Genomic DNA, 18,799 nt, shown 5'->3' on the forward strand with positions numbered 1-18,799 from the left:
CCCAAAGACATAGTTATTGGGTTTTTCGACTCGTGGGTTTTTCGGTGAATGAAATGGCTATCTCAGAATTTTGATCCGGTAACTTTTGGGAAAAATGACCGTGGGAGGGAGCCTAGGTGCCCTCCAATTTCCCATCACCCCTGAAAAAAAAAAATAAACACGCTTCCGTGATTTGTCTTCTGGCACAAAATGCGAAATTCCACATTTTTATAGATTGGGGCTTGAAACTTCTACAACAAGGTTCTCTGATACGCTGAATCTGATGGTGTGATTTTCGTTAAGATCGTATGACTTTTAGGGGGCGTTTTCCCCTATTTTCTAAAATGAGGCAAATATTTTCAGGCTCGTAATTTTTGATGGGTAAGACTATTCTTGATGAAACTTATATATTTAAAATCAGCATTAAAATTCCATTATTTTGATATAACTATTGGTATCAAAATTCCATTTTTTTTTAGAGTTTCGTTACTATTGAGACTAGTCGCTCCTTACTACAGTTCGTTACCACGAACTGTTTAAAAATGTGGAATTTTGTATTTTTTGTCAGAAGGCAGATCACGGATACGTGTTTATTTGTTTGTTTGTTTGTTGTTGTTTTTTTTTCCAGGGGTGATCGTATCGACCCAGTGGTCCTAGAATGTTGCGATAGGGTTCATTCTAACGGAAATGAAAAGTTCTAGTGCCCTTTTTAAGTGACCAAAAAAATCAGAGGGTGCCTAGGCCCCCGTCGCACGCTAATTATTTTCCCAAAGTCACCGGATCAAAATTCTGAGATAGCCATTTTATTCAGCGTAGTCGACAATCTTTACAACTATGCCGTTTGGGATGACCTTCCCCCACAGTCCCCGTGGGAGGGGCTACAGGTTACTAACACTGACCAGTGCTTACATATAGTAATGGTTATTGGGAAGTGTACAGACGTTTCATGGGGCGTTTTCATTTGGTTGGGGGCAGGGGTTGAGAAGAGGGGGATATGTTGGGGGAACTTTTCACGGAGGAATTTGTCATCGGGGAAGAAAATTTCCATGAAGGGAGTGCAGGATTTTCTAGCATTATTTAAAAAAACAATGAAAAACTAAATATGGCAAAGTTTTTCAACTGAAAGGAACAGAATATCCCTGTTATTATTTTCTTGTAAATATTAATTCCTGTAAATATTCCATAATAATTTCTGTTAAAAGGAACAGAAATTATTACGCATATGAGGGGCTCACCTCCTAATACCTCGCTCTTTACGTTTAAGTATTTTTAGAAATTTCAACTATTTATTCTACGGCTTTTGATATTCAGGGGTCATTCTTAAGAAATTGGGACAAAATTTAAGCTTTAGCGTGAAGAGTGAGGTACTGACGAGGGGGTGAACCCACTCATATATGCAATAAAAATATGAGAATACTGAAGTTTCTTTACGTAAGCTAATTTGTAAGTTGCGTATATCTTTAACTAATAGAATTTATTTTTACTTTAACTAATAAAATTTTATTTTTACCCAGCCAAATATATTACTATTTCTCGGCTGAAACATGTCACCAAAGGAAGCTGTCAATCAAAACCTTTGACAAGACTTGATAATTGGTGCTATTTTAAGTTTTGACAACCAACGGTCTCTAGAGAATTAAAAGACAGAAGGCTAACCTCACTTCAATTTTGAAGCTCGATGTTTTCAAGTTCACTTAATACACGGCCTTAAATCACATTGACCAATGAAATAAGGTGATGTTGAGCTCCTGTAGAGACTTAAAGGTGCTGAGTCTACTTAAAACCCAGACACATCTTAACATCTGTTGGGTCCACTTCAGAAAGGTGGGATATTTCTATCCCTTTTTTCCTTCTGTATGTATTTTAGTTACTGTTTGTAATTATTACATCCTTATTTGAGGTCATTTATCATGATGTATATCACTAGAAACCATTAAGTGGGATTGTTACTTTCAATAAGTGCAAATAGTTACAGTTGAATTTTAACATACATTTTTAACTAAATTCAAAATTTACTGCACCTGGAGACACCTCACAAGCTCAGTCTATACTAAAGAAAGTGGATTTAAAATCTCTACCTTAATCTTTTCCTGCTTGTACAGTTTGTTAGATTCTTCAAAGAACGTTTTTTATGAGAGAAACAAAATCAGTAAATATTCTACCTGCCCCTCCCCCCTCCTATTACAAGGCGTTTTTTTTTTATCTTGTCATTCCATTCAGAAAAGGAATGAAGTAAGACTAAGTAGAGTTTATTTCCCTCAACTTCTGCTGATGCTTGTGGCTTAAAATTATTCTAAGTAGATTGGTTCAAAACTCATGTGTGTCCAAGTGCTTGATTTGACCTGCTGAGTTTTTACAATAGATTTGCTTTATCCTAGTATTTTGTTCTTTATCATCATTTTGTGTTTTGGAACAGAAAGTATTGAAGTAAAATTTCTTGTGAATGATTTTTATCAAATTTCATTCTCTTGTAGAAAATGCGTTACGTGGCTGCTTACCTCTTGGCTGCCCTTAGTGGCAATGCTGATCCATCAACTGCAGATATTGAGAAAATTCTAAGCTCAGTTGGGATTGAATGTAACCCTGGCCAACTGCAGAAGGTCATGAATGAACTCAAGGGAAAAGATCTTGAAGCTCTAATTTCAGAAGGTATTCTCTTTATTTATTTAGCACTGCTATTTATCTCATCATGGATGTTTTTTTGCTAGCTATATTATCGACTCCCCAAAAAAATATTGAAATGTTTTCTAAATTAAATTATGGGCAATATCTATAGACTAAACAATTCTGAGTACGCCAGGGTATCATTAATCAATGTTAGTCAAGTCTTATTCAGGTACATAGGTACATGTTTTGATGACATCTGTATAAGGCATAATCATTTTTAAATAATTTTAATTTGTTTCCTCTCTTAAATTCAATGTGTGTTACCACTGTATTAAAAAATACATTTTTATTTTTGTACAAGAATACACAGTTAACATTGCTGCCAAATTCTGCTCAATAATTGGGATAAATTAAAAGGTGTAGCTGAACAGGAAAAAAGTAATAGAATTTTCTACTTTCCATTCTTTAAGATTATCGTTCTTAAGATTTAAGGTTGTTGTTGAAAAATATATGATAATCTTGCTGCAATTTGTTAAAACACTATCTTAGGTAGTGTGTTGGCCAAAGTTATGCTTATTTTAATACCAATTTTGACACCCTACTTAAATGTTGACATGTGACCAAACATAGAGAAGAAAATTTTTTAGATTTTGATGAACTTTTTTGTTCTGTGGGTAAAAAAATGGGACTAAAATTGGGAAGAAGAAAAGATAAGTTTGAAAAAAAGAAAATTGAAACTAAGCTTTGATTCAGCAATTCAATTCTCCTGAATTTTGCAAACTGTATAGTAAAAAGAAATTTGATTTCAAAGGTTGGATTGGGCTAGAAGGTTATATCTTTTTTTTTATGACAACAGGCTGCAAATCCTTAGAGCTCGATTTGCCATAAGTCAACTGCTTTTTCGTAGAGATTGGTTTAATTTTCTTTTGAAGAAACTGGCAGATGGGGTCTGGATCATCTGGCAGATGAGACAAATTTGAGGAATGTTTTCTTTTTTGTTGCACAAGCATGAATCCTTTTTTTGTTTCCTGTATTGTTCTGGCAAACTATATATATATATATATATATATATATATATATATATAGGGTTATCCAGGCATATTCAGTGAAGTGCCTCGTTCGGAAACCAAATTGAAAATCATGAAGAAAGTTTCTAGATTTTAGAAAAGTAAGGAGACGAGAAAGGATAGTCTTTCCGAAGATTTTATTAAACACTGATAAAATTAAAATTTGTCGATAATTTGCTGGATCTATTTTTGGTCCACCTTTATACAGAACAATAATCCAAGCATGTTATGACAGCATCCGGAAAACACCACATTTAAATGAATGATTAACAAATTTGAGACACAGCTATTGAAGGAAGAATAGATTTAACTACCTTAGTAGGAATAGAATCTGGCTCAGATGAGGACGAATTTTATAAGCCATTAACAATTTTAGTAATATGACTTAATCCCCAACAGTCTCCGGGGGAAGGGCTGCAAGTTCTGTACTTTGCCCATTGTTTACATATAGTGTTGGTTATTGGGAAGTTTTCAGACATTTTCAGGGGGAGGGTTCGGGGGAAAGGGCTACGTAGGAGGAATTTATTGTGGGGGAAGTGAATTTTCCATGGAAGGGGTGCCGAATTTGTCAGCATTATTTAAAAAAAAAAAAAAATCAAAAAATTAAAATAAAAAATAAGTTTTTTCAACTGGAAGTAAGGAGCAACATTAAAACTAAAACGAACAGAACTTATTACCTATATGGGGGAGGGGGGTTCATCCCCTGGTCAATACCTAGCTCTATGCAATAAAGTTAAAATTTTATTCCAATTCTTGAAGAATGACCCCTGAATCCCCAAGGCCATTAAATTAGAATAAATAGGTCTTTTGAAAGTACTAAAAAAAATAGCGTAAAGAGCGAGGTGTTGACAAGGGGGTTCACTCCCTCCTTAATACCTTGTTCTTTATGCTAAATTTACGTTAAAGAGCGAGGTATTGACGAGGGGGTTAATTTTAATGTTGCTCCTTACTTTCAGTTAAAAAAAACTTGTTTTTGTATTTAATTAGTTCAGAGAAGAGGGTGAATTAGAATAAATGCAGTAGTAAACAGTGAATTATTTAATGTATTTAGATTGTCTTGGGCACATCAGAAAAATCTAGGGACTTTTAGGCAGTTTTCAGTTTGGGTAGCGGATATTTTACATAGAAAACGTAAATTTAGTGAAAATTATTAATAATTTATAGCTCAAAATAAGGGGTTCGAGATTTTTGGTTCTATCCTTTGACTGTAAAATCATTGCCTGTAAATTCAGGCTCTGCAAGCAGCACGGTATATAAGTTATCCATTAGATGAGTTAAAAACAAGAAAATGAAGCTTGAAGAGTTTTCATAGCCCTTGGGTCCCTTTGTTCCCTTGGTCCCTGTAGCTCCCTTGGTTAGAAATTTTCAAGTCTAATTTTTCATATTTTTAGTGTGCTCCGGGAGGCTGTATGTTCGAGTTGACCAAACAATTGGTCATAATTATGCTTGGCCAAAAAATGATCAATTTGTCTAAGTTCGTGTTTTTTTATCAAATAGTCCCTCCTATTATGAAGTTTTGGAGACCAATCGAAGCGGATGTAACAGATGAGAAGAAAAGGCCATGGTGGGAGGACTATGCTTTAAGTAGTTTTACTCCTGCAGTTCTTAGGAATCTGAACGTGGCAATGAGTAAGTAACATCCACGCAATCAATAGAGTATTTGGTGGTTTTTCCACTCAGTTCTTATGTGTAAGATTTTGACTGTAAATCTTACTAAGCAAACTATAAAGAAGCATCTGATTTAAAAAGAAAATTCTAGACGGTGTCAATATTTATTGTTTGTCTTTCTTTAGTGGAAAGTTTTAATCATGTTTAAGCTAGTAATTCGCTTAGAATTAGACTTGAATTTGGAATTTGTCTGTGTATCTTTAGGAATCAATAGTAGACATATACAACAAAATATTTAAAATTCATGAGGATCAGACTGATAGGCCTTTAAAGAAAATTGATTTTTTAAACCAATTCTAATAAAAGTAGACAGTGGGGTAGCATTTGATTTGTATCATTTATCACTTTATCACTTGTATCCTTCATCAGAAAGAAACCAACAACAAGAATTCTTAAAAACTCAAAAAGATAAAAGTGCTTCTATGTGCGGGATATTTACAGATAGCGATGAGATCATCAAATAATTTACAAAATATTAGAATAAACCGCAGCCAAAAATTGGCATGGATTGAATACACCTACCCTGTATCGTGATTGGCTGATTATAGAGCCAGCGTACATAGCCCAATTTGTAGCTTTTAGCCAATGAGATTGATTGAGTAATGGAATTGTATATTTAAACTAATATGCATTTTTGGACAAATCAATGGGTGCAGAATCATCGGTCCGCATCCCCCTAGATTTGAAAATACCTTTTTGGTATTTCATTTGGGACATTGAAAAAAATACCCCGCCCCCCAATGTTTTGGAAAATATATTTTATCCGACCAGTTTAATAGAAGGGCATTAAAATGGGAGCCCTTCCATCATCCTACATTTTGATGTTTTCTTTTGATAAAGGGTTTTCATTTTAATAACAACGCGGAGGGTCAATTTGAAAAAAAATTAAAAACTAAAATAAAACAAAAGAAAAACCGAAAATAAAAGACAAAATTCAATATAAGCTGAAATTAGCAGAATTAAAATCTGATACCTTTTTTCGATTAATTCTTCTTATTTAACAGTGTACCATCTTTCTCAAAACATCACCTGTCCCTATTTTCTATCCGCCACCTCTCTTGATAGCGGGAGGAACCCAACTGAACACGTCAGAATGGAAAAAAACTCTCGCTCATCTGTATCATTTGAAACGTAATAATACCATAATAATCGTCTGCTTGCAGTCTTTTGGGCTATGTGTGATCTTACTACCCCAATGGATGCCAAGAAAAGGGAGGGGGGAAATCATACATGTCAAGAATTGGTAGATCACTGTTTCTTTTAGTTTGCAACCGCGATTCCCAACATGGGGTCCATGCTTCACTGGGAGGGGGGAGGAGAGCTTGAGGATCTTGGTGGGTCTTGTGCAGGAAATGTACCCTTCGGCTCACTATACTCTAGAGCCTTAATTTTGAAGAAAAAAAAACATTTATGTTGAAAATAACGTCACATTCACAAAATCGGTTGAGAACCATTACACTATGGCTTCTTAAAAAAAAAAAAAAAAAAAAAAAAAAAAAAAAAAAAAAAAAAAAAAAAAAAAAAAAAAAAAAAAAAAAAAAACTAAAGATAAAATCTATCAATCGAGTATTTTTATATTATTATTCTTTTTTTTCTTCTTCCTAAACTCGATATTTTTTCTGGCAACATTAAAGCGATCAGTATCGTAAAATACTTTCTGTCAGACTAGTCTTGAAATACTTTCTGTCAGACTAGTCTTGTAAGAAAATGCTTTGACACTTGTGTTTTTTGTGCATAATAAAGGAAAGTCTTCAGTTTTCTGTTTCTTTTAGTTTTACAGTTTTCGTTCTGCACCATCTTTGTGACAGCCGTTCCATTGGCTCCATTAATTTTCTTCATTTCCAATCTCATCGACATTAGATTGGAGGCGAAGAAATTTTTGACACACTATAAGAGGCCAGTCTATCAAACTGTGGAGGACATTGGTGTTTTGGGTGACATGATGGACCTGATTGGAAAGGTTTCCATCAGAACCAACGTAAGCCACATTTAGTCCTTCTTTAAGTCAGGTTTTACTTGCTTAATTTGTTACATGTTTTCGCTTACATTTGATTTTCAAAAGAAGATTTGAAGGAAATGCTGGTAAAAATATCCTGTTTTCGTGAAACATGCTATCACAATTTTAAGGGAAAAAACAAAATAATATTTCAATAATGTGAAAATAACATTCACAAAATGAATTTGTGTTTTCATGTTCATTTTGTGTTTTCTTATTCTGTATTAATTGAAAAAAAACGAGTTTTCCAAAAAATATTTTTTTGCAAAAAAAGAGCCATATCAAAACTCAAAGGAGGAATAAAGTAATACAATAAATCAAAGCTTAAAAACACACAGAAATTACTGTGAAATTAAAAATGAAAAAATCTTAATGATTGACCGTGTCAAGCAAAACCATAGTAAATTCATAGTAGACTATAGATAGATACATGAATCTTGAAACTAACAAAATCCAAAATTAATTAATTAATTAAGTCAAATTTGATTTGAGTTGACGGACTTTAAAAATATGTCGTTCCATTTCATAGCTTCGTTAAACCAAATTTGTTTGGTTTTGTTTATTTCTATTAAATTTTACAGGAAAATACTTTCCAGGAACATTTTAAATACTTAAGCTAGAAGTTGTCAACATAGTTTACACTCAAATTTTCACCAAGAAAAAGAAGAAACTGAGGAAGTTGATTCGTTGTTGTAAACGATAACTGCTACATCACCCACATAGTTTTCCCTGGTAAATTAATCAAAAAGAATAAACTGTAAACTAAACAAACTGTTTAAGAAAAGACCTACATAATAAGCGTAAATTATAACGTAATTTTAGAATACTATGAAAAAATACAGGAATTCTTGAATATCCCCTCTTAATCCATGTATTTAGTTTTGAGTTTGTTTGTTTTTCCCTCTCCTAATATCAGATCGAACCTGATTAACAAAGCTAGGCCAAAGGAAGGCCAAATTTACATGAAGCATTTACATGAAATACCTAAAGCCTGTGAAAAAATTGATAATAAGAAAAAAAATTAATGCAAATCATACCAGAAAATGACCGTCATGGCACAAAGAAAATTGTTATTCTTATCTAAACAACTAACTGGTTTTTACATCTGGTAAAAATTTGAAGGTAAGAAATGCACTCATAAGGTAAATTGAAAGCATATTTTGGAAAACATTCGGTGCTGTTATATCTATGTGCTACTAAGAAAATTGCTGATCACTGCCCGAGCAGTAGTGAATCGTATTTTGTGTTGGTCTGATAAAAGCTGTAACCATTTCGAGATAGGCGTCAAAATAATGTTTGACAATAAAAGCGTATTCAGTTATTTATAAATATGTTTCCACTTTTATTGACTTCCCCTTTCATTGTGTGAACAATAGTAGAAAAAGGGTAGGATAACAATAAAAAGGAGAGGGAAAATTCACAAGCTAATTTGGTTGTTAATAAATAGTGCATCTAATCGTGCATGCATTGCTGAAAATTTTTAAAGTACAATATTGTTATTAACACAAGCCGTTTAGTAGTAAGATGGATTGAATATGTCGTGTGACATGGCATCTAAACTCCAACATGCTTAATCTCTATCAGTTTTCAGGGAAATGAGAAACGAAGCCCAAAAAGTGAAAAATTGACTGAAATATTTCAGCAAGTTTTAAAAATATATTATTTCCCTTGGTAGCCTCTATAATTCAAATTTACCTGGATATTTTTTCTTTATTACTATTTGATTATACGGTATTTAAACTAGACATACGTTTTCCACTATTTAATTTGCTATTTAATTTAAGCTTGAAAAATTTTCACTAAAAAAGAACAAAGACGAAGAAAATTCAAAAAAATATAATTGGTTTTTACAGGGGAAGAGGAATTCGAATTGTATCAACCTTAGCTAATTTTCAGGTGATATGACGTAAGAAAGCATTGCAGGAAAAGCTCCAATCTTTTATACTCTGCTGATCATCGTCAGGTCATTTGTCATGGCGTCGGGTCATCGGGGCATTCGCCAGTATGGTTTTAGGAATAGGAGAGAACGCGTCGACATAATTTTCAATTTTACATGATAATTTTACATTGATAATTCAGAAGTGACTGAGTCATCAGACCCCTTCAGTCTGAGTTTTAGCAAAGGTCGTATCCCGTTGTACAAGGAGACTCCTTGTCACTTTAAAATATTAAAGTGATTAGTTATATGTACGGGAATAGCTTTCCTTACCAACGGAGCATTAATAGTGAAGATGGTGGGTGCTGTGAAGATGTTAAATGTGAAATAGCCAAGGTCGGGTATTGAAAGCTACAGTGATGACAGTGGTCAAGTGTGGTTCTCAAAGTGTGGCCTTCTCAAAGACGGAGGAGGATTTATTGGATATTTTTCAGGAAATTTGTGTCCAGACTGTTTTGAGTATGCATCTGACTGACCACATTTAAAACAGTAATATGTACGAAAACAGGGGCGGGAGGATGTCGTAAAGAAAAATTCAAGGGAAAACTGAACGTCGTTGGAGGGTATAAACAGGGAAACTTTAAATAGATTTGGAAGGAGGTGATACGCACGTAGCTGCGTTGGCTTCAGGCGGCTTGGCACTGGAATGACTTAGTAAAACACACTTTTTAGTGTTTCCAGTCACCATTCTTATTGAAGTGATGTTTTTTACTTTTAATACTTTTCTAGTGCATGTTTTTAGTGTCATTTATTTTTCAGGCATTCATCATAGCCTTCACTTGTGAATTCATCCCCAAATGGGTTTACTTTTATCATCATAGTGATAATTCTACCATGAACGGTTATTTCAATAAAACCCTATCCTGGTTTGATACCCGTGATTTCATGGACGACAAACCAGATAAACCGGGTTTTGAATATTGCAGGTATATTTCTTCCTCTACTTCCAGCTCTCTTCATTCCCTCTCTTCTCTTGCATTCTCTTTTTTTTGCCCTTTTTTTGTACCTCCCCCTTTCCTTGTGTTTATTTTTGGTTTGATCAATAATATACGTTCAAAAAACATTAATTTCGGAATGGCTTTTTTTTGTATGAAAAAAAAGAAAACGCTATTAAAAACATTAAAAGTTCTACTTTTGAACTGAAAAGGGGAATAGTTGTGGTAAAGGTCAAGTCATGGCCAATTGTAGAAAAAGCCAAGACAGATTGTCCAATTAAATGGGCATCAAGTCAAGGTTAATTTTACCCCCTTCATTGCCGTTGTTACTGTCTCCCACTTATGCCTACACCTCTCTCATCGCTTTTAAAAACAAACCATTCAGTTAACTTCAATTTAATATTCTACTTTATTGGCAGGTTATTTTCTTCTTCTTTTTTTTCACCTTTAGTTGCCCAAATATTAGTTCTGACATCGTACAGTACACAAGTGTTTCCTAGTTCTGACGTGTTTCTAGAGGTTGAACATTTTTACATCTTATTCCTTTATAAGTATACTGTGCAGCTCAGTAGCCTTATGGAACCAACTGATGGCTCTCCTAAAATGACATAATCGTGACGTCGGTTCCATGCAGATTTGTAGCGCCAGACAAACCTGTATCTAGGATACTCTTAATATATGTTGTCTTTTAAAAAAAGTAGTCGGTTTTGGTTTTTAGCTATAGTTACATTTAGAAAACATAAAAATCTTGTCTTTGCTAGAACACTAGACAATGGGTGCAAATATGATTGAAAAACTGTATAAAATAATTCTGTATAAAATTTCCCAGCAGAAACAACAACAAATTTAGACAATTTTTAAGAAACTCCTTTAGCTTCTTCGGATTCCTGGTTTAAGGGCATTGACAACAGGGTTGGCTTCCACACCTTAGAAAAGGAGCCTAGACGAAATCACTGCCGGAAGAAAAACGATACAGGTCAACTAGTCCTATGGTAGCAGCGTCTTATAAGGAAGATGGGGTGTTTTTCATGCTGTGGGGTTTGAGCAAGCATGCTACCAAACAAGAAATTTTAATTTGGGTGTAAATTAGATAAGAGAAGCAGGTTCTTCTTAAGTAGAAGTTAAGAGGGACATTCAAACTTAACTGAACAGATAATATCATATTGCTCCCTGAGAGCTCATTTTTAACCACAAAGATTCAACATCTTATAGATACTGGGTACTCTCAAAAAGCGTAAGTAGAACTTAAGCGTAAAGAATGGGACCTTTGGTTTGCCTACTGTTTTAACTGATATATATCTCTACTACATTTTGAATATGACTTTCGATAGTTTTTTTTTTTTTTTTTTTAACCTTAAAGAGATAACTTTTCTAAATTAATTTTACAAAGAGATAACGTATAAACTGTCACATCCCTACTTTGGAGCTGCCAATTTATCATCTCATCCGTGATTATTGGTGGAACTTTGTGGATTCCTTGAACTATGATAGCCAGAATTCTCTGTGAGTGCTTAAACATCTGCTTTTGCCCCGCTAATAATAACTTTTAGGAAAGGCTTCTAAGGTACTTTAAGAGAAACATGGTTTTGCAGCAACATTGTAACACTGATTGCACCGTTATAAGATGATAATTGTTACCTTGATCTTAGCTAAAAGTGTATATCCTAGCAGGAGAACGTCCCTACTATTACCAACAGCTCACTGGAACACCAAGCCACCTGAGGCCAACAGAGCTACGCAAGAAGCAAGCTTAGCACCAATTAGTTTAGGTTAGTTTCACTGCCTCGTATAATAAATGACCAAGCACATTACAGTGGTCTGTAATGAGAAGGCATGTTTGGGGTGTACAGGAACGGAAAAAGACTTCAAATAGAAGTCAATCGGCTTTAAAACATAATTATTTTAGTCCTCTAAAGAAATTTTGCAAAATGGTATGCTCAGTAGAGTATAATATTTTGGATACAGATATTACATACAAAAAACGAGGATCTGTTCGATAGTCTTATACTCATGTTCGAAAAAAGCGGAAAGGAACCCTCTTAAATAATAGTAATTGAATTCTGGAACATGTGCTTTTATGAATCATTTTAATTTGTTTCTTTCAGAGGAGCCACCCAGTTTATCCCCGCCAAGCGGAAAAACGAACATCAAGCTAGTGATCGAGGACGCTATTTATGCACAGAGGTCAATAGAGTCTAGAATTGAAGCCTCATCCGGAGCAAACTTACTTAAAGTTCTTAAAGACGAATCAGACAAACATCCCAGATCGTTTATGTAAGTCATAATCTTTACTTTAACATCACCATACTAACGATCCAGATTCCACTAACCCCAAATTGTTCGGATTTCTTGAATAAATGTTAGTTTTTTTTTTTTTTTTTTAAATCACCCAAAAAATAGCGGTCATAAATAGTAAATCTTTAACGTGAAATACAGATCTTGAACTTATGATAAATGTGGAGTTGAAAGTGAGGTTCATGTATGACTAGATTCTTATTCCTAATCGTCAACCTGATCAGAAGTCCGTATTATAGAAAGTCCAGCTATAATCCTATTGTAATAGTTCTTTACCATCTTCTTCTGGTTTGGGTTATTATGGAGACTTTTTCCCATAACCTCATCAAAGGAATCGTATTCTGAACGTGTGCTACTGCAGCTCAGTTCAAACACTGGTAGTTCTCGTTAACTATCAAGCTGAAATCAATCCCTATGCACCTTCATGTCCTTCACCCTGTCCTATTGTCCAAAAGTTTTTTTTGTAGAATTTGATATCCAATAAAAATAATAAAATTACAACTGGAATAAACGAGAAACTATTCCAGTGATAAATACGTTTGAAAATAAAATTTTCAAATAGAACATTTCAACAAATCAATGGTTAATATTTCCATTATTTTTAGCAGTTTTCAGATTATTTCAGTTGATTTATTAAGAAGCTAATCCCCCATTTAAAGATTAAGCTTCCCTACTTCATCCGCATTTTGACTTTTTCTGAACTTTAGGACCTTTCAGTTAATTCACTATTACTACTTTTAACTCACTTCCACTGATGTTCAAGTTCTGAAAACAATTTACTTGATTAATATAAATAGACGTCTACCTAAAACAACTTAAGCGATTAAAAGGAAAGCTCAAAGCAGAATGTAATAAATTGACTAAAATACAAAAGTATAAAAAATTTTAAAAAAGAACTTGAAATATAATTAAAATAATTGAAGCTCCTAATTTATGTGGCATTAAGTCAGAAATATGTCGAAGTATCGTTTCAAATATATTGTAGGGCTGTAACGTTTACGCCATAAGTAACAATTCCTCAAATGCTGGAAAGATTATTTAAGATCCTTTAAAAACCAGTTAATTTTTCATCCTCCTTGCTTTTTCATTTTATTTTTTTTCATTCAGTCTATTCTACAATCCATGAATTTAACTTGAAACTTCAATTTGATATTAGAACTTTATTTTAGAGTAAATAAATGTAATGTTAAATTCTACTGAAAGACCTGCAAAATCAAATGCTTAATTTTGTGTTTCATTTTAATCTTCTTTTAATTTCTTCCAAAAAGAAAACCCTTAGTCAACAACAACCTTCAACCTAAAGATTTCCGTTTTGATATTCATTATACGGTGAGCCTTCATGCTGGTTCCTAAATCTTGAATATGTTTACTTGAAATTATTTGAAACCCTGACTAGAAATAACAGGTTTAGTTATATGTTGACGGTGTTAAGATAAAGTTAAGTCTACGTGTACCGGCAGTTGGTACGTAACGAAAAAACTCACGGATACAGGAAAAAACTCTGGATACAGGAATCACGGTGTACTAATAAATTTAGAGAGAAAGAGTTTTAGCGGTGGTGAATAAACGGAAAAAAATGTTATTAAAATAACGGAAAAACTCCAATATGTGTTGGAACTTATAATATATATATATATATATATATATATATATATATATATATATATAAAACAAAAATTATAAAATAAATGATAAATTTATAATATTCCCATTTTGACACAGAATGCTGAGAGGAGAATGATCCACGGTTTCACTATAGACATTCGCTTTTGTTTTATTCTTATGTTGTAATATCAGTGCTGGAAGTTTGTTTATAATGTGAGTTGTGCTTATTTATTTTTTTTCTTCTTCGTATATTTAGTTGTCGTGTTTTTTTTTTTTGTTTTTTTTTTTATTATTTTGCACGTGTGCCATATGTTTTAAGAATGATTTTTTTTTTCGTGCTTTTTGTTGTTGTTTTTTCCGTTTGAGAAAGGCTCCCGGACGTGGGGCCGAAATATACGGAATAATTTCAATTAAAGTGTTGCTTTGGTTCTATATTTTATTCACTGCTTTGTTGAAATTAAAAGCAGTTTTTTCTTGCTTAATGCTTCTTTATTTAATAGGAATTTAAAAATACCATTACTTATTTGATGGCAACAAACAAAACAAACGACACGCTCTATATTGTCTCGGTATGCTTATTCTGTTCCTAGTTTGAATTAAAAATTATTCACTTTTAAGCTAGAAAGAGTTGTTGGGCAAAGACTGAACACTTACCTTTATCAAAGCACAGCCCTTTTTAAGAGAAAAGAAGATATACCGTGTAATCCATCAATATCTTTTTTAACCAAAAGAACACACAAGATTTCCAAAATGGAGTAAAAAAATAAAGAAAAACAAAAGAAAACACACACACACACACATACAAAACATTGTATTTCGAATTGTATATATAGATAATATAAAAGATAGTACAAGTAAAATACTGATGCTAACGAACAATCTTCTGGCACATAGTAGGTAGGGGTTCTTTTTCTGAGCCCAGCTTGTACCTCAATTTTTGGGATAAGTTTGTTCTGGTTACAAAAAAATAATTATTATTTAACAAGTTTTTTTTTGTCGCGAATAAGGCCAAATCATAATGAATGGAGTAATCACCAAAGGACAATGAGTGAACTTATTCTGGATTTTTTTTATTTATTTTTTTTATCTTTTTGTTTTCTGTTTTTCTTTCTAGTTTTTGCTCCAGTTAATAGTTCAGAAGAATTTATGGGTTGAGTGAAAGCACATAAACCTTAGATGGTAAAATCAAAGCAAAAAAAAAAAGTGTTTTTAGTCCAACTAGATTTATTTTTACTGTTATATTTTTACCCGTCACATTTTACTTCCCTCCCATCTCACCCTGATTTTTATTTTCATGATTAATTTCTTTGATTATCAACATTCCACAAATTGCGGTGCTAAGAAAATAGAAAGGAAGTATAATCTATATCTATCTCTGAATAATAGAGTTACTATTCACCCCCCCCCCCCCACCACCAAAAAAAAGAGTAAAGCCTCGGTATTACCACTTCAATTTATAAAAATACGCACTTTTACATAGTATTATCGTTTTCTAACACAAGCTTAAGGTGAAAGTGAGAATTTTTGGAAAATTGTATACCTTTAAAATACCTCTAGCCTATTTGAAATGTTTAAAGTTTTCAAAATCAAAAAAGAACACTTAAAAACCAAATTTTTAAGCATAACATGGTATTTTACACATAATGAAAACTTTGGACAGAGGTCATATATTGAAATCAAATTGTAATAGACATGGTTTTAACCAAGTTTTAGTTAGTCTGACAACAAATCAACCCTAAGAAATGGTCTCTATTTACGATTGTCTGAACTGCTTTACGATTAGGCTGACCATGTATTAGGGCAATGACTTTCAAAAAAAGCTGCTACTTATTTGAATAATACCCCTGTGACTTAACCAATATTTTTACTTTCATAAATAAAAAGGGTGACAGAGAATGCATCTTTGTTGGTAGAATATGCATTTCTGTGGGCAAGAACTGGATTGTGTATCAGCAGAACATTTATACAGGAAGGGGCAATTTATTATTCTTTACATATCTGAGTTCCTACTTTCACGAACTTAGTTTTCAAAATTTGTTGCCTTTAGATGGCTGATGTGCAAAGAAAACGAATGAAAGTTCTTGAAACTTGAGTTTCTGTTATTTGAGTTCTGTTATTTATCAGTAGAAAATTTTTTACAGGAAGGGCCAATTTATTATTCATTGTATATCCGAGCTCCTACTTTCACGAACTTAGTTTTCAAAATTTGTTGCCTTTTGATGGCTGATGCGGAGAGAAAACGCATGATAGTTCTTAAAATTTGAGTTTCTGTTATTTTTTACAATTTGATATAGGTAGGGCTCGATACATATTGTTTGTTTTCCTAGGTTTACAACAAAGAATGGATTCATAGAGACGGTGAACTTGGTTGAACCGGAACCTAAGAATGGCTGGTCTTGGCAGACTCTGAAAGAAACAGGATCCAAAAAAGAAGTCACAACGCAGTCATTAGAGAATATCAAGCCAAAGAACAATGACAAATATATTCTGCGTTTTGGAAAATCTTTGTAGTGTTTTCTTTTCTTTGTTATTAAGAATTTGAATAAATAATTAATTTGGTTATTTTTGTTTTTTATCTGTCTTTATTTATACATATATCAAAAATAAAAGCAGTGATGGGTGACATTGGTATTCCCAATGTTTCAAATATTCTTAGTACTCGATATGTCAAAATGCTGATTTCAATGGTTTTCTTGTGATTTTCTCCTTTTTTGGGGGGTTGGGAGGCCAACCTTAAACATGTGATTAATACAAAATCATAAGACATATTGGGGGTAAGTCATAAAATTACGAAGACCTCTGTGAAGGGTAGGAAGGGGTTCTCTAATATTTTTTCTTATGACCTAGCTAAACTGTAGAACGTCTTCATAATTATAAAGCAAATTAGAATAGACACTCAAAATATAGAATATATCTAAAAATAGGTCTGTTTGATTTTTTAGCTAAAAAAGTACTATGGCTTAGGGATATAGTGAAATGCAATCAGGATAGAGGAAAAAGACAAGACTATGCTTATCACAAGCAACTTGTAATGTATTTACAGCTTCCGAGTGTACTAATGGACTAGTAATCTACACCTTATTTTTATATTTCCTCGTTAGTGCTTATTTGATTCAGATGGTAGTCTACCCAAGGAGTATGGGAAACTTGTCAGTATGGGAACTGATGCTAGTGTCGATAAAAAGCTATCAACACTATATAGGGTGAGGCGACACTTCGTACGTTTTCAAATTATTATACATAAGAAATGCCAAGAGTCGTCAAACGCTAGATGACGTTGGCAGCATCTAAAGGCATATTATTTGAGCCTGCCAGAGTAATTTTATCTCTAAGCTAATATCATTTCTAGAAAAGAGGAAAACTGAACATATTTCGAAAATACTTGAAAAATGTTTGAAGATTTTTTTGTACATATCTAGTATTAAATCAGCATTTTGAGCGTTTTATCTGTTTTGAAACTTTTGGAATGCTGCTTTTGAAGAAATTTTGAATATTATTTTTGTTACTTACAATAGACAATAAATATAGCATATTCTTTTCAAATGAGCCCTTAAGCATTCTATAAATGTTTACATTTCCACTCAGAATATTTGTCAACGGCTTTTTCTCAGCCATTTCTCACCCTCATCCCCCCAGAATTAGATTTTGTTCCCATTTTCTTTCTCAATTGAATCCTTTATTCAAATTCACCACTTCTTATACATTTTTTTGCACTTAACGAGACTATTACATTAATTAAACACACTATCACAAATTACATACACAAACAAAAACAATATAAAGAATAATTACCGAGGAAAATCTTGGTTACTAGAACAACCATAATTATGATAGATAATTATACACGAAACCCTTAGTGTCATAGCATTTATTTCATTAAATACATGATAGGAACTTATTAAATAAAACTGATAATTTTACAGAAGAAATAACTTTAATTCTAAAAGTTTACATAGATTATTGGAAAAAGTTAACAGAGAGAAGGTCTACATTTTATTAGGATTTTACATTTATTAGATTATTGGAAAAAGTTAACAGAGAGAAGGTCTACGTTAAAATAGTATCAATTGCCGTTTACATTAAAACAAAGGCTTAAATAGGTACCCTAAATAAAAAATATTAATTCTAGGCTTATCCTGGGAAATTAGTTTCTTGAGCTATGGCTAGAAACAGTGGTGGTGCATCCACTAGGAAAACTAGGGGGCTGCCAAGGGAGCAACCTGGGGAGGGGAGTAAAAATGGAAAAAAAAGATTGATTTCAGAAAAAATCATTATGAATATAGTTATTCTCGTTAATATAATAAGTGTAATTCTCGTCCTCTTTCAACATACAGCGGACATAATTCATTGATTTTGTATTATTAGTCTACGTAACAGGTCAATTCTTACTAGAACTCTGGCCTCCAAGTGTTTTGTTTTGAATCAACTATTACTTGGTATTATATTATTATATTAATTAGCTGATAATGCACTTTCCGTATAAATTAGCTGATACACATTCTGTATTATGATTGGTCTCATACAAATTCACTTTTTTTAAGCATAAAAACATCATCAAAAAAGATGCACGGTACTTGGCACTATTTAAGATGTAAAAATATGAAGTTTAAAAGAATATTTTTGCAAATTTTGATATTTCACCCTCAAGAAATATATTTGAAAAATTTAGGTATCTTTTTAAATTTCTACTAGTTCTGCAGTAAACTTCTGC

The 18,799-nt window shown here is 32.8% G+C and overlaps 1 protein-coding gene across 4 annotated transcripts in view; it reads left to right on the forward strand.

The window, feature by feature from the left end:
* The window catches only part of LOC136033648 (anoctamin-1-like), a 69,173-nt gene extending 52,523 nt beyond the window's left edge, over positions 1-16,650 (forward strand). For 3 of the 4 annotated variants that reach the window (XM_065714467.1, XM_065714466.1, XM_065714468.1), the window contains 4 exons: positions 5,045-5,282; positions 7,094-7,299; positions 10,013-10,179; positions 16,416-16,650. In XM_065714467.1, coding sequence (XP_065570539.1) covers positions 5,045-5,282; positions 7,094-7,299; positions 10,013-10,179; positions 16,416-16,599 — 795 coding nt within the window. In that variant the 3' untranslated portion in view covers positions 16,600-16,650. Of the gene's footprint in view, positions 1-5,044; positions 5,283-7,093; positions 7,300-10,012; positions 10,180-12,293; positions 12,463-16,415 lie in introns of all 4 variants that reach the window. The other variant, XR_010618985.1, reaches the window with a different exon arrangement.
* Positions 16,651-18,799: the final 2,149 nt, after the last annotated feature.

Source organism: Artemia franciscana, chromosome 12, assembly GCF_032884065.1.
Source record: "Artemia franciscana chromosome 12, ASM3288406v1, whole genome shotgun sequence".
Classification (NCBI taxonomy): Eukaryota; Metazoa; Arthropoda; class Branchiopoda; order Anostraca; family Artemiidae; genus Artemia; species Artemia franciscana.